This window comes from Salarias fasciatus (genome assembly GCF_902148845.1).
Source record: "Salarias fasciatus chromosome 7 unlocalized genomic scaffold, fSalaFa1.1 super_scaffold_4, whole genome shotgun sequence".
Lineage (NCBI taxonomy): Eukaryota > Metazoa > Chordata > Actinopteri > Blenniiformes > Blenniidae > Salarias > Salarias fasciatus.
This window is the reverse complement of record NW_021941229.1, coordinates 4,631,555-4,653,854: the sequence shown is the minus strand read 5'-3', so window position 1 is coordinate 4,653,854 and position 22,300 is coordinate 4,631,555. Positions and strand designations below refer to the sequence as shown.

The window sequence follows — 22,300 nt, the reverse complement described above, 5'->3', positions numbered from 1 at the left end:
GCGTCTCCTCTGCCACGTGTGCCGGGGACAGATTCTGGACGTGATGTGTGCGAGCAGAGCCGTTAGAACCGTTTGCCCGAACGTCTGCAGAAGCGAACCGACAGCAGCCCTCATTCAGAGGCAGGAGGCGAGCGAGAGAAAGGAGACAAAGCTGGAGGCTGTGAGCAGAATGTTTGCAGGCTTTCTTTCTGTTTCACGGCTCCCTCCCTCTCCTGCCTCCACCCCAGTTAGCTGGAGACACACAGAAAAACACAGGCTGTTTGGAAAGAGAGAGAGAGAGAGAGAGAGAGAGAGAGAGAGAGAGAGAGAGAGAGAGAGGAAAAAGAAAGAAAGATGGAGGCAAAATGGAGCCACACAAAGGCAGCGCTTGCTTTCTCCATCGCCAGCTTACTAATCGGCGTCTTTGCTGTGCTCGGTGCATGCCTGTCGCCCGTTACACGGCGGCATTACCATGGCGACCGGGGTCTGAGTAATCATTTGTGCAATGACCCCTATTCTCCAGAGGGAAGATGGAGGGATGGGGAAGTGGAGGGGGGGAGGGGGCAGGCATGAAAGCAGAGCCAGCAAAAGGAGAGGAAGGGAGGGGGGGGTGCAGGGAGAGGAGGCGGGGGGAGGATGAAGAGGGAGGATGGGGAGCGGGGAGGAGGAGGAGGAGGGAGGGAGGGAGGAAGGAGGAGGGGGGGAGCAGCAGAGCAAAGCAGCAGGGACCCAGACAGAGAGAGAAAAAAAACCAAAACAGATTTTCTTTCTACTGGCAGCAGGGAAAGGATCCTTTATGTTTTTATATAACGAACAGAACCGGCTCTCCGAAAGGACTGACAGGGAGAAGGCGGTCTCGCAAAAACTGAGATTCAGTGGAAAGATAATGATCGCAGGACAAACGCCGGAGCAGAAAATAGAACGTGCAACTTGTGGACAACAGAGAGAGAAGTGGGGGGAAAAAAAAGGCGTAGAGACAAAGAGCGTTCAGACCGTAAGAGAGCTAAACCCTGGCATTCATTAGAGTTTTCCGTCCGGAGGCGTTACGTACATCAGCTTCACCTGGCACTTTCCTCTGCGTCCATCCACCTGTCGGAGAACACATGTATGTTTTATAACAGGGGTGTCAAACATACGGCCCGGGGGCCAACACTGGTCCTCCCATCTGGACCTCCAAATAACCTTGCCTCAAGTTAAATTTCCAAAGAAAGCAAAGCTTAAAAAGAAAGAAAACTTAACTTTCAAATAAAGTAACTGTTTCACATTTGTTCATGCTGCTTCAGTACAATTAGCAAAACAACACTGAGGTCAGAAACTGAGCAGCAAATTGACGGAAAGAGGGAAACAAAACGGACTGCTTCTTTGCTAGCAAAATGACATTAGCATCAAAAACAGAGACGGAGAGTTTATGAATGCTGAAAGCTGCAGAAATCCTGTTTCCTGAGAATCCAGGTTTCACCCCCCTGACTCTGAAGAGAAACACTGAAGTAGAAACGATGTTTAAGACCAAAAAAAAAAAAGAAAAGATATTTCAGATTGATTACGTTAGCTTAACATTTCAGGGTGGGCCTTTCAGCAGCCAAACTGAGAGGAACTGACTCATGTTCACTTTATTTATGGGTTATTATGCAGTCGTTAAACCGGTTCGGCTCCATTGAAATCACATTCTGTACCAGGTGTATTTGACACGGCTGATTTATAAACACACTGTTACCATGATTGTGTTTATGCCCTGAAATCTATCTGTCATAATTAGGATAATTTGGAATGACGGCAGCACATAGCTTGAGTTACTGTAGCTATTGCTTCACCTCTGAAGGTCGACGTTCACATCGTGAAATGATGAATCACCCGACCCACTTTATTGTTCCTGTCATAACTGAAATGGCCACCAGAGGTCACTTTTTAGCCTAAAAGTGGGTAAATGTTGCTTTCAGCTGTAAGACTTGAAAATCAGTGGTGAACCCAATATCAGACTTATAGGACGATAGAGTTTAACAGTTACTTAAGGTTTAATCCAATACAAAGTTGAGTGTCAAAGTGAAACAGAAAAGATGAAACAGGTAAGACTTCAAACAGACACAGAATGGGATTTGACTTTTAGATTAATATTGGTTCAAATTCCTGATACACAATCTAAACATGAATGTAGAATTTAGCCAGCTGCAATCCAGCAGAAATCCCTCGTCAATGGTTTCCTTTGAGAGGCCTCCAGAAGAATCATCAGGTGAGTCACTAATAGAAAAACCACTTAGAAAAGAGCAAACTGGGCTGTATGTGTCCTCTGAACCAAAATCTCTTTGGTATCACTGCTCTACAGCGGCTTCATCTGGGTGAGGGTTCCTGAGGTAAGCTGAACCTAGCATTGGTTCAATGGTAGAGTGCACCCCAGAAAGTATTTTTTTTTGGATTTTATGAAAGCAATCATGTTTGCCACAATGACGGTTTAGTGTTAAACAGAAGTGTTGCACAGTGTCAGGTCTGGAACCAAACTCCTAAATGGGGGGTGGTCTCTTTCTAACTTCAGCATTGTGCAGTGTGAGGAAACTCAAAACTGACTGCAGGGAGCGATACAGTTGGACTGTGTTGGATACAGTCAGAATTTTAATTCCTGTGACTATCAGCTGCAGGGAGGAAATCTCCGACAATCGCTTGTTGCCACGCACCAAACAGCAGTTCATAGTATTAATCTCTCATGGAGCGAGTGTGTGAAGTCTTGGAAAGGACCTTGCTGATCATCTCTGAAGATCTGCTTGTTGATTTCTAAACTCTTGCTGGCAATGGCTGGCTACCCGGAGGGGGTCATGGGAAGACACAACCTGTTTGATCTGAACCTGATCTGTGAAATCTATGCTCGTCATCGACCGTCTGAAACAAATCCAATGTTCAAACACAAGAATGTTCAGAAGTAAACCACAGCTGGTGTCACTGCAGATGTACTGAGAATGTTGTGGATGTTTAGGGTTCAGAGCTGTCAGCTGATCTCTATGTTTTGGTGACTTGGATCAGTTATTAGTCAAGGCCTCAGAATCATTCAGAGGACCCTGTTGGGAAAAAAGACTCAACTGGTACTAGAGAAATTCTGCCTGTGCCAGAAGAGGTTGGGGACGAGGAGTCAGAGCGGACCCTGTTCAAGTTCTCCTTTTTCAAAGCAGTAGAAACTGTGGATGGGGCTTTGTAGGTGCCTTTCAGAGTGGAAACCCAAGAATTGGTGGACAGCAGGAGTCAAGGAATCCATCAAGTGAAGAAAGAGACCCTCAGTGCCTCTTTGACTCAGGCTTTGGCTCTTCATGCATTCTACATACTCCACATCCCTGTTAGAGGTAGTCATAAAACTTCTTGGTGAATGAGTGACCGATCACATCTGAAATGGTTTAAGGATCTGGATTTTATGATGCTGGTCTTGGTTAGCATGTCTCTGCACTCTTGCAGAGACCTGGAGTAGAGTACCCTTGCACTCACAGATGGTGGACAGAAGGGGGTGATCTCTATTGTCAAAAATGGGACCAGACAATGTTTGTCAATGACTCTGGTATCACATTTGGGGGTCTCCCTGGGGAAATCTTTACTGGAAGGGAGACTGACACAGACTTGAATGTCTGAAACTCTGATCCAGGAGAAACGATGCAGATTGAATCCCGGCTGTGAAACAATGGACCAGCTTGTTACCCTCTTTCAGATCATCAAGGGGAGATCACAGATCCGGCCTACATGTGTTTTGTGGATTTGGAGAAGGTTTACGACGGGGTCCCCTGAGATGTCTTGAGTACTGAGACCACTGCCATGGGCGACCCACTCTCTGTATTCCCAGTGTGAGAGATATACTCAGCATTAGGATGGACCAGTTCAGGGTCTGTTTAGGACTCCCCTACAGATTTTGCTTTGTCCCCTCTTTTATTCATGATTTCCATGGACAGGGTGTTGAGGTGCAGTTGAGGTCAGGAGGGCATTGGGTGTGGGTGTTAGACCTTGACATGTCTGCTTTTTGCAGATGATGTTCTTTTGTCACAGTCAGAAGCCTTGATTCATAATGTCAGCTCGAGCATATACGGAACTATTTGTTACACCTGTATACACATGTGCAGTATCAGCGTTTTAGAAAAGTTATGTTTTCCATGTTTACACTGAAATGGAGCGTTTTGAAAATTTTGCACTCTGGAACTTTCACAAAGTTGTGTTTTCTCCGAAAGCCACTTCTGTTTAAACGAACAGCCAAAATGTAATGAACATTTGCTGTTTTTCATCTGTATTAAAGAGACAGCCCTGAACTGGCTTCAATTATATGTATAATACAGATTCTACTTGGTTCATGTTAATGATGAATAAAATCTCAGAATAAAATCAAACATGGAGTTCCACAGGGTTCTGTCTTATATATATAAATACTGTTCACATACTGCATGCTATCTGTATCGAATATCATTTGGAAAAACTATTAACCTCCATTGTTATGCAGATGATACACAGATCTATTTATCTATGAAACTATATGACACTACGACACTAATCCACTTGTCAAATTATAAGTTTGTCTTAAAGCTGTAATTTTCCACTTCTGAGCTTCGATAAAACTGAAGTTTTTATTTTTGGCCCAAAAGCATCTGAGAGACGAATGATTCAATCATACTCTACACTGGATGGATATAATAATACTTTATCCTCTTTTTTCTAATTCATTAATTTCAGACATGCCCAAATTCACACAAAACACACATCTTCATTAGAAAAAAAGAAATGTTCTCATGCATACCCTGGCACACACACATATCACTGACACATGTCTAACTGAACATGTATGAACCAGTAACACTGTGAGGAACCTGGGAGTTACTTTTGACCATGATTTATCCTTCAGCTCCCACATTAAACAGGTCTGCGGGACTTGTTTCACCCGCATAATATCTCCAAAATCAGGAACATGTTGACTCAGAGTGACGCTGAGAAATTAATCCATGTATTTGCGCTTGAAGTCTTGAGTTGATTCAAAATGCTGCAGGGAGAATATCCACACAGGAGCCAGCAGGAGAGAACACACCAGCCCAACGTTAGCTTCTCTTCGCTGGCGTCCTGTTAAATCTACAATCACAATTTAAAATCATTCTTATAACTTATTGTGGCAGGATGGGTGTGTTTATTGTTGTTCTCCGCCTATTGGCTGGGGGCGCTATAAAAACCCCTCGTATGTCTGTGTCGTCCTCTGGTTCTTGCACTTCCGGGTTGGTGCTGGCTGGTAGCGGTGTTCCATGACAGCAGGTAAAGGCCAACGCCCCTTCTATGAAACATATCGTGTTGGTCCTGATGAAAGTTATGCCCTGCAGTATCGCGATGGCTCCGGGGGGAGCGCGTCAAGCGCATGCCGCAGCAGCTGTAGATCGGGCGCGTGGGTCCTGATGGTCCGGTGCTGGTCTGAGCATTTGCACCGCTAACGGAAGTAGGAAGCGGTATGTTGTAACTTTCTGTTAATCAACAGGTGTGCAGGCTGTAACAAATCCTTTTCTTATTAGGTTCTGCCCTGTTCGAGGCCCGTTTCCAGCGCAGACACACCACGGCTGTCTTTGTTCTTTGTCTTTGTCCGTCCTGGAGCTGCTGTCATATGAACTGTTGATCCTGAATGGTGTCCTTGATATGGTGGCGTGTTGGTGTGGGCCAGCCCAACCGCGCACGGGACTTTTGACTGAAATGAAGCGCTCGTCTGTAAATGAAGTTTTTTTCGCTCGTCTCTCTGTGTACTTCAAAATGATTTTTTAACCGAACTCAACTAACAACAGAATAAATTATTTTCAACTTGGAACCTCTGACCTCCTTTTGTTAACCGGTGAACCTGTGTCCTTCTGTGTGACTGGGGAAGCTGAGAAGATTACTATCATCCAAACGGACCAGACGCACCCACTCTGTTACATTATGAAGCTTATTCCTCGGTTTTCTAAAAGTAGAATGGGAGGAAGAGCTTTCAGCTTTCAGGCTCCTCTCGTGTGGAACCAGCAGTTTCAGTCAGGGAGGCTGATACAGTCTCTACTTTCATGATTCGGTATAGAACTTTTCCATTTAAGAAATCTTGAATGGTTCAGGCCACCCTGGACCATTTTCTAGTGAAACTGCTGTAGGTTAAGACAGCTGGTAAACCTACATGGAGCTTCTTTCCTTTCTCACTCTACATACAGTGATGTTTCACTGTTACTTGTCATTGATGTTGCTGATCTCCTGCAGCTTTCGCTCTCACCCACTCCTGTAGTCTGAACAGGGTGGTGGTCCTCACTCTCAGAGATACAGGGGGGAGTTGAGCTATCCTGGAAAAACTCAAAGTTGAGCCTCTTCTTCCTCCACACCGAGGAGAGAAAGTTGGATTGGTTTGGGCACCTGATTAGGATGCAGCCTGGGTGCCTGCCGTCACACATTTACCAGGCACTTTTAACTGGGCGGAGGCCTTGAAGTCATCCCGGGACTCGCTGGACAGATTATATCTTTCACTTGGCCTGTGAGCGGCTTGGAGTCCACCCAGAGGAGCTTCAGGAAGCTGTGGAGGACAGAAACATCTTAGCTTCTTTGCAGTACATACCATTTCTCCAAGGACAATGCAGAAATGAAAATGGATGGGTGGATAGAAGAAAGGTATTTATTGCGATGGCAAAATCAAATTTCTCCAAGGCATTGTCAATTTAGTCAAAAGAAATCTGTGACCTGCTGCTAGTGTGACTGTAGAGTGAAGACTGTGAGTCCGGTCAATATAATACAACCACATTGTGAAGTAGTTGATGAAAGATGGTCAGATTGTCTCTATTTCTATTAGAATCACTAAGACAGAGATTTCATAGCAAGGTCAACACTTTTATAATGTTCAGTTTCATGTTTTTCAAAATATGCTAAACTGAGAGCCATTATACAGAATCACACTGTGAATTTCTTTAAGTAAAATCATGACAAGCCACACTTATCTTGCATTCACTTCGAGTTAGAATTTGGAATAGCAGGTAGTGAACATCAGTCGTCTGTCGATCGAAATTAGTTCTGACAAAGACGCGATCTCTTCGCCTCGACTCTGTCGAGTCAAAATGACACGACAGACATCTTGAGTTTAATTCCTGATGAGGGAATGGCGAGCATGCCGGAACATGTGGGAGGCTGGAGCGACTTCCTGCTGAACGAACAAAGGTCTCATTCATCACGAACTGGTTCTTCTTTCTGGTGTTTTCTTTCTTCCGTCCCGTCTACAACACCAACCGGCATTTCTTCTGTTTACTGTCTTTCATCTGCATTTCTGCTCTTAACTTTTGGAGTAGTTTTTTTTCCCTTCCGAGCCAATATCCAATGGAAAGTTTGCTATAATGAGAAATGTACTGCATCACAATTATGTATAGGATGTTTTTTTTTTTCACTTTCTTTCTGCAAAATCAGAATTCAGTTACACATATCTTAAGTTTTAAAGATCATTTCCACCTCTTTAGGTGGACTGTGACTGCTTGTAGCAGCTGCTGGCCACGTCCTCCTCCTCCTGCTCCTCTGATGGAGGAAAGCATCTCCGTCTCCATGGTGATCAGCTTGTTTGTGTGAGAGAATAAAACCACAGCGCAGCTCGACGAGTTTGACCAGAGTGAAATACTCACGGCCATGGACAATGGAGAGCCTTTCCACCACACGACAACATGCAGATGAAGCGGCGCACGATTCGTCTCAAGCTACGGGGCCTAAAAGCATCTTCAACCGATCACAAAACACCGGCTTTATCATAGATTCTCAAACTCTGGGAGGATTCATAGGAATGACAGTGAGGAGCTCTGAAGACAAGTGGGAACAGGAACCGATGCATTTTCTCTCAAACCTCTTCCTCCCGAGGTGGTCTGGCACGCATACGATCACATATATATGTCGCTTTCCTAGTGTTAAATTAAATACGGTGCTTTTATGAGCCAGATAGCGTTAGGTGGTATAAAATCCTCCCCGAGTGGCAGCCATCAAACCATTAGTTTGACTCTGTCATTTATTCATATTGCTCATCAGTGATTGATGGAATCACGACTAAAACCCGCCTCCACTGGGTTATTTTTCCTTCACTTCAAGATGTTTATCTACTCTTTAACTGCAGATTAATTATAGAAATTGAAAGACATACATTGTTAGTTTACCATAATTTGGTAGTAGAGTTTATTTTCTTCCAACGTGTATCGAGTCCGTCTTTCCAGTCACGGTGATTCTCGTCACATTTCTCTGTCTGTCTGTTTGACCGGTGCTGTAATGATGGGTGTGAAAACAAAAGCAACAAAATACAGAGAAACTGACAGACTGGTGGTTTAAGCAACCAGAAACACTGCAGATTGACTTCATTCCTTTTCATCCCAACGTCACATGAAAGCTTTAAGATCATAAAACATGTATTAAGAAAAAGGGTTTTAATGGGCCTCTTAAAAAACAGCTTTTTTCTTGTCAACAGGCATTTGAAATGTGTAAAAACAGAGAAATTTCCTCAACTCTGGAAACATTTTCAGTGTTATTCAAGGAAAAATTCACTGTAGTGGTTCCAACGGTAACGTTGATAATACGACATTATGTTGCCACAATTTTGACATAATGACAATGATACACTCTTGTTTGTATATTATCACAAAGGATCTCTCCGGACTGTGTGAACTGCACGTGTTATGGATGCAGGTTCTGCCATGAATCTTTCTTTAAAAAGCCTCATTAAATGTAATCAGCGGGATTTGTGTGATGGAGGTGAAGGGCCGGGCGGAGGAATCAGCCAGGATCTTCTCTCCCGGCTTCAGAGTGTGAGGGAATAATGCAAGTCTTCATCAATAAATCATCATCCTCCTCATTCTCGATGCTTATTGCCTTCTCGCTGGAATACAATCTAATTTCACCGAGCTGCGCCTCCAAACAGCCGCTGCGACTGGAGTGGAGGGAAGGAGCGCAGTAATTAGGAGACGCATTTAAAGAGGGGAGGCGTCCGCAAACACGGATACCTGTGAGGTGGACTCCAGTGCTGACCGTGCATGCAGAAGAAGCAGGGAGGAGAGAGAGGGAGAGAGAGAGAGAGAGAGAGAGAGAGAGAGAGAGAGAGAGAGAGCAGCAGTTTGCACTTCTGCTGACTCCTGCAGCCGTGCTGCAGTGCTGCCGTTCCCGAGCAGAGGAGGGACGACACACATGTCGGCAGCAGAGCGAGGGGGGGAGAAGGAGGAGGGGGAGGAGGAGGAGGAGGAGGGCGCACGCACGGCAGCGGGGAGAAGGGGAGGCAGTATCGAGCAGCCAGGCTGAAAAGATGAGGGGAGAACATAAATGGAGGAGATGGGCGAGGAGGGGGGGGGGGGGGGGGGGGTGCAGAGGCAACGAGGACAGACTGAAAATAGAAAGAACATCATGCAAGACTGAGGAGAGAGGAGGCAAGCAGGGGAGCGTGTGTGTGTGTGTGTGTGTGTGTGTGTGTGTGTGTGTGTGTGTGTGTGTGTGTGTGTGTATGTGTGGTGACACAGATCTGAATCTATCGAATAAACTCATGATTTTTAGATTTAAGATGGATTGAATAACGGCGTGAAACACTCATGCATCATTCTGTATATTAGAAACAACACTTTTTGAACGTGTTCATTTCTTGTACCGACTCGATCTGAGGCCCAGTTTACACGACGACGTTTCCCAGTGAAAACGCAGAACTTCGGTTACATAGAAAACACAACTTTTTAAAAATGATCTGAGGCTATCGTCATGCAAATAAGGAAAACTTAAGAAAACTTCTTACTTTCCCGTGGAGAAACGCTGCTAAAGCCCGTCCAGCCTGGTCGTCTGTCTATGCAGCCTTCACGACCAACACAGCCGTTTCTGTGAATTTCCACCAAATCAGATTTAACTGGAGCCCAAAAACACATCTGAGCTATAAAATTCGGCTAACAGCTTATAAAGTTTCAGGTGCAGTTTTGACGTATAAAACTATATTTTATGTTATAACTGTGAAGTTGAGGTTACTGTTCAGGATGGTTGACGTTTCATTACATTTCCAGCTGTTTCTGTATCTGATGTTACCAGTTTCAATCCATTTTTTCTAGAATTCTATAAACATATTGATATTTTAGCTGCTTCAACTTTCTCAAGCAGTTTTACGTGTTTTCTCTTCTTCACTTTTTAATCTATTTTAAATTTAATTCCCATTTACAAATTCAATTCGTTGCAGTTTTTTCTTCTTAAAAAGATGTTTTTGGCATTTTGTCCCTGCTGTTACTTGTGGTTTCAGTTCTTTTTCTCCATTTCCCTTGGTCCATTTTGCAAAGCCAAGCGATAAGAGTCATTTAAAAAATGACTCTGGTCTTAGAATGAAGAAAAAAAAAAAAACCTAGATGAAGTGTTTTTTTTAGGTCTTATTTTCTGAGAGTTTTAATCTACTTCTGCTCATTCATGGATGATCTGAGTGCAAAGACTGGGACACAGCAAAAGGTGTAAAGGTTAGAAGCAACAACGTGTGTTCAAGTAAAGATAATTCTTTGTGGAGTCTGCATGTTCTTCCTGTGCATTGTGGGGGTTTCCGCCCCTTCGTGTAAAAACCTGTTTGAGACAAGTTGGTGACTGTAACTGGCCTGCAGGGGTGTGTGTGTCTGTGTGTGTTCACTGAGGGGCTGCTCACCCGTCCAGGTGAATTTGACGGGATCAGGGACCTCGAGTGGGGAAAGATGGTACCGATAGCTACTGACAGCGCTAACTCCCGATTCCTTTAAATTATGTAGGTTCAATCATGTGGGTGAGTTATTCTCTGAATAATTCATCAAGTAAAAGTGGCAGGCGGAGGTCAGAAATGAAGACGGCAGCGGCGTAACTAATAAACTGATTGTCCCTCTACTGAGTACATTCAGAACTGTTTACTACCGCCGCTGTGCGCAGCGCGCAGCACACTGGCAGCATTTTCAACAAGTCCCACCTGAGAAGTGCTTTCCAAAATATTTTCAGTGACTTGGAACACTGTTGTCGGCGTGCACACACACACACACACACACGCACACATACAACGGGTAACTAGTAAGCTGATGCGGTTATTCTCATATCTTTTCTTTCTTTACTTTCTTTGTTTGTTTATAATAATAAAAATGAAAAACTCTTCCAAGCTTCCCTTGGAAAAGAAAATTTGTTTGGCACATTACAGCAGCCAGATCCTCATTCTGGTTGTGTTGATGCTGGACAGAACACACACACACACACACACACACACACACACACACACACACACACACACACACACACACACACACAAAGTGAATGTTTTCAATTGGACATGGAAGTTCCCATTTCTGGACTATCTTGACGTAAACATATCAGCTACGTACAACAGTGTCTGTATAGAAAACGAGTTGCCAGGCCGGTTGTGTTCTGTTTTGTGTGTTTGTGTTGTGTGTTTCATTGGTCTGAGGAAAAATCAATAAACAAATTGGACAAAACAAATCTGACAATCATCCTTGAAATCATTTCTGATGTGGTTTGATCTGCCTTCGGCTCCCCAGGGTCAAAGGGAGAAAGGAGCAGCAGAGTTTAAAAAATAGTTAGGATTAACACTAGTTAGGGTTCGTTGAAAAGCGTTATGACGAAGGAAGAGTTTGTCACAGAGCTAAACAGGAAGTTGGCAGCTAAGAAGGTATCTTGCTCTGAATCGAACGTGGAATCTGTGGGTCCGAGCACGCAGCCAGCAAGTTTCCAGTTCTCCAGGAGCCTCTGGACTCCTGGAGAACAGTTTAAGAAGATGCTGAAGACTAAAGACCAAAAAATTGGTTTAGTTGAAAAAGAAAATGCTGAAATCTCCAGACAGCTGGAAGAGAGGAGGAAGGTGTTTGAAATGAGCAGATGAGGGCTAAAGAATGACTTTCAGCCAAGTTTGTGGAGCATCAGGAAATAACAAAGTCCACTCTGAAGCATCCAAGACCGCTGAAGACATGGACACGAGCTTAAAGGCTGAAAGGAGGCAGAGGACAGACATGGAGACCTGCATCGCCGAGCAAGAGAAGCAGGTTGTCCACATTCACAAAGACTTGAAGGACATACCAAAACAAACAGTTGATGGAAGACGGTGGTCCGAGGAGGATATATAAATCAGGACCATAAAGGAGGCTGGTCAATGAGGCCGAGGTGTTTTGATGAGTTGAATCAGGAGCTGAGGGCGTTGAAAAATCCGACTGATGCCGCTCATCAGAAAAAAAAGGAAACACTGTGGAGCAGGATCCCTTCCCGTCGTTTGCTGGTTCTCTGTGTGGTTTTAGGTGGAGAGAAACAAAATCGACAGGTACACAACTCGCAATGCACAATCACGAATTTAGCATTTAGAGGCGCTCAAACGTTGTTCAAAAATATACAAAATTACAAAATGTACTTTTACAGGTGCACAAACTTTTATCATCAAAAATACCTCCACGGGGGTTTCTTCCCACAGGTCAGTCGTAAAGATAAAGACAGTCTTAAATTTGAACTCTAAAACACGGAACCAGCCTGCATGAAGTCCAGAACGTTCCTCGTGTAGCCCGTCTTGCTCCAGTTGAAAGATGATGAGCTGAATTTTCGAGCAACTGGAACCTTTGAGGGACGATTGAGACTGAAAGAACTCTTGTGCAGGAATAATGAACCTAAACACGGGATTTTTCTTTTCTTTACAGGGAAGTCAAGACTTAAACGGGAGCAATTTGATAGTGAAAATATCCTCTTTCTTCTTTAGGGGCAGTCCATATATATGTGACAGTTCACAGAAGAAAGAATGACCATGTTTGCTAACAATGAAACTCTGAGGTTAAAGAAGCAGGGGTCCTGAAACGGAACTCTGAGGAACCTCAGCAACATATTCCACACTTTGAACAAAAAATGGTTTGCAGTGAATATCAGACCTGAATTGTGTGTCTTATATTTAAAGATTTGCGTTCACAATATATTTTAAAGACAGTTTTTATGATCAGCTGTCAGACTGGATGTAAAGCGGCTGAAACATGATCCAGATCTGGAAAATCCAACATTCAAAACTCAGCAAAAGAGCGGCTGAAGCGTCAAACACGGATCATAAGAACACAGTGAGTGCTGCAGAACATGCTACTCCAGAGGATAAATGATACATATCTCACGTGTTTTTTAAGCTTTTCCTAAATGTTGAATTATATTTGGATACAGATCAAATTAACTGTGGATCAATGTGTTTAAAATGAAAACTCGATTTCTAAAATAGACTCTAAAATCAGGTCCTTCAAAGAGATAATGAATGCAAGTTTGTATTGTATTGCTGTATAAGACACAGGTCGTGTAAACAATATTGTGTTGTAACGTAGGATATGTTACAGTATATTAGTCCAGAGTTTATAGACTTGTGTTAACTGGTTGCATTTACAAAGGATCATAATTCATTTGTCTCTTTACAATTTTTCACTAACTATTATTATGATTTATTAATATTATGAGCCTTTCAATGCCTGTAGCCTCATGCAGAACAGTGCTGGTGAAGCAGGTTAAAATGCTCAAACAGGAACCACATTTTAAAAATTGTTGATTCTCAATAACGACGGTTTAAAATGTGAAGTTAAGGCCGAATCACTTGCAGATCCTGTCGTGAAGCGTCTGGGTTTAGAGGAGCTCTGGTGGTTAAACCATGTGTGGGACTGCAGACGGTCATTGAATATTGACACGTAGGAGGAGATCTATGAGAACAGCAGCGTGCGTGGACGATCGATTCTAAATGATGCCGCTGGTTCTATTTCACAGAAAGGATGCTGCGATTGACTGGGTTATGCAGACAGAGAGGTGAAGTGTGGGAACGCCGGCCTGTCAGTCACTCAGACGGCCGCTGGTTTCCAGCTGAACTGTGGACTGATCAGTGATAAGCGACTGATAAAGGGAAGAGAAGCAGGTGCTGAACAAACTGCGAGGACGTTTCATCCGTGGAAGTTAATGCGCTCCAACTGTTACAGTCTGCCGAGCGAAAGTTTCTGATAGAAACTCCACCCTGACTCCAGGGAGCTGTGCTGCAATGGCTTCACTTTATCAGTACAACTTTTCTACATTTTGCTGTTGTGGACAATAAAATGCTAGTTTTTTTGGTCCAGAAGTCAATGTTTCGGTCCAAAACCTAAACTGAGGAATTCCTCTGAAACATGAAATGTCAGTGGAAAAAGCTTCCCCCTGACCCCCAGACTTTAGAGGGGCGCCACTGGAGGCCCGGATGAAGAACAAGCAGAGAGGCACGGTGTGGGAGTCTGAGGCTGGAAGCTGGAAACTGCTCCCTCTGCATTAGCAGGCTGTAATCATTATTTGATGTTTCATCTCGGCTCTGCAGCCAGAAGCAGCAGCAGCAGCAGAGCCGCACAGCTCCTCTCTGCAAACAGCTACCTCCTCTGGAAGGAGAGGCCGGTCCTGCTCTGCATTCATCACTCACTGAGAGCTCTACCAGCAGGCCTCCTCCTCCTCCTCCTCCTCCTCCTCCTCCTCCTCCCCCTCCTCTTCCTCACATCCCCGGGCCCGGTCTGGGTCCGGCTCCACTCGGGCTCGGGAAGCCGTCGCTCTGCAGACTGCAGAGGAGCCGTCCCACCTCACAGGAGGAATTTCAAAACAGTAACAAAACACTAATCACACAGGGCAGAAAACTAGTGCTGCACTGGCCTCTACAGGTTCAACACAGGTTATTGCACTTACACCGAGAGCGTTTGAACCTATAATTAATCTCCAGAGGCCACTGCAAGGCTGCTCTCAGCACAATGTGGCTGAGTGGGTTTGTACCGGGGGCTGGGCTCAGCCTCGCACACAACACGAGCATTCATTCAGCTCCTGCCGCCGCTCGGCTCCCTGTTTATGGAAACCAGCAGGGGGATGAGAGAATACGGGGTTTTTATCATCCGGCGGTTTATTTGGTTCTCCTGCTCTCTGCTGTCAGGAGCCAGGAAACCTTCCTGCTCTCTGCGAGCCTCATGCCTCCGCGGAGGCGCCGCCGGCTCTGTAATGCAGGAGAGGAGCCGCAGCTCCGTGCAGACTGAGGGATTCTGGAAGCCACCATCTAGTGGCCGTCCGGCGCTCGTGTGCCAGCAGCAGAGGTGGTGGAGGCTGCGTCTTCACACTCACTGCATCCTCAGAGAGTCCAGTAAAAGCACGAAAAACAGTTCTGTTCTTTTACCTTCCAAATTATGACAGTTAAAACTACGATTTCATGAAGGGTTCTCACCAAAGAAGGGCACAGACATGTCCACTGACTGTTTATGGGCTTCAAAAACATGTGCAGGTGAAACATTTTAACCCTTCAATGACATATCTGTACTTAATGATGCTAAAGTCAGTTTAAACATTTACTTTTTTATCCAATATTCGTTCCAAAATTGTCTTTAAACAGACCAAAATCACCATATTTCACATTTTTTAGAGGAAAAATGTTCTGAACAGGCCACTATATGATTGATAACTACACTTCAAACTTCTCTAAATATGTCTGTGTAGGTTTCTAGACAGAGGAGTAGGGTTTCTTGTTCATAATCAGGATTATGCACAAAAACCCCTCCATGTGCATAGTGCTGATGTTAAAACGGTTTATTACATGTCTCTGTATGTTTAACCAGCCTCCACAGCCTGACCTGAGGTTAAAGCTCAAACACCAGAGGAAACTGTCTGAAAAACCTGCAGTCCCCACGGCTCACCCATCAAGTCGTTTAACATTTAAAAACATCTAAATATCAGCCAGTGAAATGAATTTCTGTCCGATCATGTGACGTCTCTTCCTTTCTTAATGAAATATACTCTATGTATATATGAAAGGTGCTGAACAACCAAGCCCCCCCCCCCCCCACACACACACACACCCAGCAGCATTCCTTATGACTGACACTATCAGCTCAACACTTCCTCCTTCGCGCACCAAACAAACCACTGCAGTTTTTCTACAGACCCACTTTTCTATAAGAGTAAAAGTTTATTTCCTGAAAGAAGACGTGTTTTTGAAGTGATTTTCCTGGATTAGAACCATTTGGAGTATTTTGCTGATTGTTCATCTGTCATGTGTTTCATTTGTTACCTCATTAAACTGAATTTATGTTCATGTTTTGGGTCTCTTCTCCAAAATACATCTTTCAACTTTTTATTATGCAAATAAACTATGTGTATTTTTTCCTTTTCCCCCCAAATACACGTTAAAAAAGTTTGATATGAGTTCTGATTTTGTACAGTCTTGCAGTTTTTCTCCTCAGTAGTTTGGAGCGGAGTTGAGTTTGTCCCAGTCTGTGCAGCTTGACTGATGCTCTCAGTTTACAGTAAGACTCCAGGCTGCAGCAGACTGAGCACAGGACGCCACATCAGAGTTTATTCTCATGTCACGCACATTTCAGACACTTTCTTTATTAAATGACATCATGTTATTTATCAGTAGAACTCCTAAAAGAAGGAGTAAGAGTGCACAGTGCTCAGAAATATGATCATAGTTCTTCGCTCCTTAGTCTTCTTGAGGTCATGAGAAAATGTTCTTCTCTTTATTGAAATGTTTTATTAGTATTTCATGTTTTTTACATTGTTATAAATTCGTGTTTTGTGTGAAATACTGTTAAGATTTCACAGGTTTTACACCCTCTGTCTCACATTGTAACAACATTTATGTATATTTCCTTTTCTGAAGTTGGAAAAAAAAAATCAAATGAGTTAAAGTTCCTAAAGTTATCACTGAGTAACAAACCATCATGTCTCAATGACATGTGAGGCAAAAACCGGGAGCGTGTGCGCGTGTGCGCGCGCGCGCGTGTTTCAGGTGCGCTCTCTCCGGAGCTGAAATGAGGACTTTCCTGTTCTGCAGCCGGGGAGGAATTTGAATAGAACAGAGGAACCGCCTGAAGCCGATTGGCTGCCGGACGCATATTTCCAGAGCGCCCGGCTGTCAATCACCGCGGCGCCGCGCCCTGATTGGCCCGCGCCTCGCCGGGGGGCGGGCTCTGCGCCGGGGCTTTATATATTTCCCGCTCTCGGGGCATCTGCAAATGATTGCTGGCTTTGAGACGGAGGCGGACCGCGGCGGCGTCCAATGTTTCTCCACAGAGCCGACTGGAAGCCTTCTTCTCCCGGAGCCGCGCGGAGATAACTGAGAGGAGGAGACCCCGGCCGCGATGATCAGCACCATGGAGTGCGCCGTGGACGCGCAGAGTCTCATCTCCATATCCCTGATGAAGATCCACAACTCCAGGACGCAGCGGGGGGGCATCAAGCTGCACAAGAACCTGCTGGTGTCCTACGTGCTGAGGAACGCCCGGCAGGTCTACATCAAGGAGAAGTACGCGGAGATCTACCGGATGCAGCAGTACGAGGAGGTGATGGCCGTCTGCAACGAGATCCAGGAGCTCGACCCGCTGGACGTGGAGGCGGAGGACGCGGAGGACGCGGCGGAGCAGCGGGCGCGGGCTGCCGCCTGCTGCTGCGGCGCGGAGGAGGAGGAGGAGGAGGAGGACGAGGAGAGCGCGTGCCACCGGGGCGCAGCGCACTGCCGGGCGGCTCCGGGCTGCTCCCTCCCGCCGCAGGACAAAGAGCCGGAGCCCGCCTACTACCGCAGCTGCTGCATGGAGCCGTCCCCGGCGCACTGCGAGCCGTTCGCCGCGGCGCCGCACTGCAACAAGACCACGGTGCTGGACCTGGACACGCATGTGGTGACCACGGTGGAGAACGGCTTCCTGCACCAGGACTGCTGCTGCCACGCGCTGCCGTGCGGCCAGGGCTCCCCGGGCTCGCCGGGCTCGCCGGGCTGCCCGCCCGCCGCCGCCGCCAAGAAGCGCAAGGTGGAGTTCGGCTGCTGCGCCCCGGACGCGGAGGACGCGCCGGACTTCAGCGCGGCGCGGAAGCGGGCCAAGCGCGAGGACTGCTGCGCGTTCTCCCACCCGGACTACACGGACACTTCCAACATCTCCAACCTCATCTCCATCTTCGGGTCGGGGTTTTCGGGGCTGCTGAGCCGGCAGGCGGACCTGGAGCAGATCTGTAGCAAACAGGCCCTGGCCAGTCTGGGCGCGTGGACCCGCGCCATCGTGGCGTTTTGACAGCAACACTTTAAATGGAAGGGAGGGGATGGCGGGGGTCCGGGTCAGTTGTAACGCCTCTGTCTGTCAGAAATATCCTCTGAGAAGTGTTCTGGGGGGAAAGTTTCCCGCACCTCTGCAGCTGGAGGCAGGAGGAGCGTCCAGAGAACTTCTGGGAGTCAGGAAGGAGTCTCAGAAAGAGAGCTCCACATCAGTGTCACAAACTCCAAACAACACAACAACACACGCTAAAAAAGACACGCTATCCACGTGAGGCTGCCAGCCCAGTGTCACAGTGAGGCGTGTGAGGATGAGCTGACCCCATTCTGACACCAGCTCTCAGAAATGCCCATTGGTTCCCTCAACTTTAAGATATTAACAGTTGTTTGGATGCGTCACACCGATGGCTTCTACAGCAGATCTGATTGAGCTGAAATGTGGGTTTTAATGAGGAGGCGGAGGACAAGGCGTCCCCCTGCCACCCAGATCCCACACTTTGAGAACCACAGCCTCGGCTGCTTCTCCCATCATCTGAACACAACAGAAAGCAGAATTATACCTCAGCAACACTTTTTGTCTTACAAACATCCGCCGCGCTGCTTCCGGAGGGGACGGAGGCGTTACGACTGACCCGTCCAAATGTTCTTTATTTTTGCAAGAAAAAGAGAAGATATTTATAAAAAAGAGCAGTTTTTCTGACAGTGGCTGACAGGTGGGGGTGGGGGGGGGGAACGCAGGGGGGGTGGCTGTGGAGATGGATCCACTTCCGTTGCCTTAAATCCAGATTGTGCTCGCCGCGGCGGCGAGGCCGAACGTGACCGAATGTCTCTGCTGTCCTCTCCTCCCTTCGTCTTGCACAGTGAGCAGCTTATTGTTATGTGAATCACCACATCTCAGACCCCCCCACCCCCCACCCCCCCTTCACCAGAACCAACACCATGAGGTACACAGACTCCAGACCGGCTCACCTGGAGGGCGGGGCGGGCGGGGGTCTCCCCTCCTGCTCCACAATCATGGAGCCTTCCAGCCATCCAGAGCTCCAGCTCGGCTTTGTGACTTTCACTACGTCAAAACAAGAAGAAAAAGAAGAAAACACTCAGATTTTAGTCCTTTTGTTTTAAAAAGGAAACGTCCTGATTTAGCCATAAACCCTCCTGGATCCATGTGTTAGCTTTATGAGCACTATGTGTACCAAAATAAAGAGAGTATTCAGCCATTCTCGACCACATATTTTGTTGTTATTCTTGTATTTTTGTGCTTAATAAATTGTATATCACCGGGTAAAACTGTTCCAAGAAAATATTTGTTAAAATTTATAATCTTAATAAAAAATGAAAAACCTCAGTCTGTGGTGTGTGTTGCAGCTCTTCTTCTGTTCTTCATGAAGTTACACTACACAATAAATATCATGGCCGCTCTTTAATATTACTGCTTATACACTCTTTCTACACAGTATTTGCTTATATAACATCGATCAGTGGCATTAAAGGTTTGTTTAGAAAAGCAAAATAAACATTTTTCATTATTTTATTTCAAATGAACTTGCTCCAATAGGATTTTTTTCTGAGTTTCAAACAAAAAAACAACACATATTTTTAAGTTTCACTGAAAAAAACACCACAAGAACATTAGAAGCGTTAATAGTTTGATGTTCTTCATGAACTTGCATACAGTCTTACATTAATAAACAGGTTTGAACAGTTCTCACTGAGATAATTTGACGTTTTCAGATGCAATAATTTGAGCTTTGTTGTCCAAATTGGGATTATTTAATTTCTCATCCTGCAATTAACACATCTTCATCTTCATTTTCCAACCTTTCCTGTCACTGATCTCCCAGAGAACTGAATGCATGGCGCTCTATATTTGATAAAACAAATAAATGAAATCATGAAATGTTGAATGAATTCGATCTTTCCCTGGCGGTTCTTTTTCCAGCCTCTAAGTTCATTGAGTCAGTTATTTTATAAACTTGCACTGAGCGGAGCAGGCCTCTCTGAGGCTCCGTCCTGGCCGCCATGACTTCAGTCTGAATCACTTATAAAACAAATTTAAAGCTTTAAAGCTTAGAAAGCAGAAAGTCGAGGGATTTGTTGCTCTTGGAGAGAGTCATGTTCTCAACACATTTCACTGTATTTTGCTTCAGGACGTCAAAAAAAGGCATCAAACTGAACTTTTATTTCAAAACTAACTTTTTCTTTCACATTTTGGAAAATGATACAGAATGAAACTGACGTGGATTTGCACTGAAACAACAGGAAAACATTCAGAGTTGTTTTATTTTTTGTTTCATTTCATCAGGATCTTCAGATCGTTGGAGCCACTACCCCCTGACCCCCACGGTCCTCCCATGATGCACTGCTCGCACCACATGTGACAGCGCGGCGCCTTCTCCTGGAAAAACTCGCCGTCCTGTTATCTCTGCTCTGTGCCACTTGGTGGTGTTCTTTAAAATCAATGAATGAGGATATCGGGTGGGGGTGTGTATGCAGAGGGAGCCACCTCAGACTGACCCTCCCTCCCCCTGCGTCTCCTCCTCCTCCTCCTCCTCCTCCTCCTCCTCCTCTCTCTCTCCACTCATCCCGGCTGCCTCCTTGTTGTGTGTGCGGCCTTTCATCAGACCGAGGTATCGCTCCACCGCCACACATCACATCCTCCGCCTGCTGCCGGCTTCCTCCGCTCCTCCTTTTCTTTCCTCCAGCTTTCACCACCCTGAACGAGGCTGGACGAACGCGTTGTGTAATTACACGTAAATTGGATGCATCAGGATTTGATATGAGACGACTGCGCCGGTACAGTGACTGGAAATGAAAGAACCCTGCAAAACAAAAACCTGACGATGGGATCAGGAGCCAGCGCCTCATCTGTCTGCGCACTGATGAAGGCTGAGGGCGATGGTGCACACACACACACATACACACACACACACACACACACACACACACACAAGTACAAAAACACAAAACTAGTTTTGTGTTTTTGATTGGATGAAGAGTCCAAGTTGAAGGATGACTGCAGAGAAGAGACGTCCGAAAACAAACAAAAACCACCGAATAACATCAGAAACACAAACTCTCCAGTACAACTCCAGAAGTGTGCCTGGATGAATAAATCAGCAGCTTTTTAACTGATCTGTGATCACCTGATTCACACAAAAGGACAGCACCAGGTAGTGAGGGCCGCGTGCGTGTGTGTGTGTGTGTGTGTGTGTGTGTGGTGTCAGAATGAGGAGGGCAAGTGGAGGGGAAAACAACAGAGGGAGGGTGTTGGTGGGGGCTCGGCGGCGGGGGAGGGAAGGCCGCTTTGTCAGGAGAGAAGGGGGTTTGATGTGTTTGGAGGTCTGCAGGAGGGGGAGGAGGAGGCCATGTGACAAACAGGAGGGGGCGGGGGACTGTTGGGAATAGGTGCACTGGGTGGGGGGAGGCAGGCGGTGGCAGCAGTGACCACGCAGGTCAGTCTGTTGTGCAGAAGGTCTACGGGAGGGAGGGGTGAGGGGGGAGGTTCCCGGACCTGAAGGATCTGATGCTCACCAGGATCAGACCCCATCGCTCCGTCTTTCATCCACTTCAGGGTCTCGGATGTGGAGGGTGGAGGAGAGGGATTGACAGATCAGCGGCCCATCAAAGGTCAAACGCAGAAGGACAATCACACGTGTCTGTTCACATGAGAACGATCTGCTGAAACCGTTGTGTTTCTTTGTTTTGGTTTCACCAGAGCTGCTCATGCAGACGGGATTGTTTTGATCACAGGACAATGGGGACAAGCGGGCCGCAGTTTGCATGCCGGGCCACTAGCCGGTGCTGTGGTTTTGTGAGGCAGTAAAACACACACAGAGAAAAGATCATGTCTGTTTTCATTCGTTATTGTTGTTTTTAATCAATACTTCGAAAGTGGACCGTTGTGTTTGGTTTAAAAATAATTGCAGGAACAATGAAAACATTAGGTGGAGTAGGGATGTCCCGATCAGGTTTTTTTTGCCACAGAGTCCGAGTCCTATCTTTTGAGTATAAAAAACTTATGAAAAGTTCTCCTTTTTTATTTTCTTAGCGTCAGTTCAAAACAACGCATATTGCTGTTTCTCTGTAATTACATCTTTCTGTAGCTCGGAAAACCTAAATACATCTCATTTAACCCATTAAAGCCGGGCACGCATTCCCGCTGAAGCATGCTTCAGTGTGCAGCAGTGGCCAGAAACATTCAACACAAAGTTAGGAGGCAGTGCAGCAACACGATCTGGACCCGGAAACAGGATCAGTTATGCATGTGCGTGAGTTTGATGCATTTCATTGCCCAAGAAACAGCTGATTAGAGCAAAGAGGAAGAAAAAAAGACCCGGTGTCAATGGTAGAACTGTG

At 45.8% G+C, this 22,300-nt stretch overlaps 1 protein-coding gene across 1 annotated transcript; it reads left to right on the top strand.

The window, feature by feature from the left end:
• The first annotated feature begins 16,933 nt into the window (after positions 1-16,933).
• ier5l (immediate early response 5-like) lies at positions 16,934-19,289 on the top strand. The gene has a single exon (XM_030084983.1). The coding sequence runs from the start codon at positions 17,046-17,048 to the stop codon at positions 17,964-17,966; it is 921 nt and encodes a 306-aa protein (XP_029940843.1). The 5' UTR covers positions 16,934-17,045; the 3' UTR covers positions 17,967-19,289.
• The last annotated feature ends 3,011 nt before the right edge of the window (positions 19,290-22,300 follow it).

Excerpts from the sequence above, each read along its gene's own strand:
- ier5l (XM_030084983.1), top strand. The coding sequence starts at position 17,046 with ATGATCAGCACCATGGAGTGCGCCGTGGACGCGCAGAGTCTCATCTCC.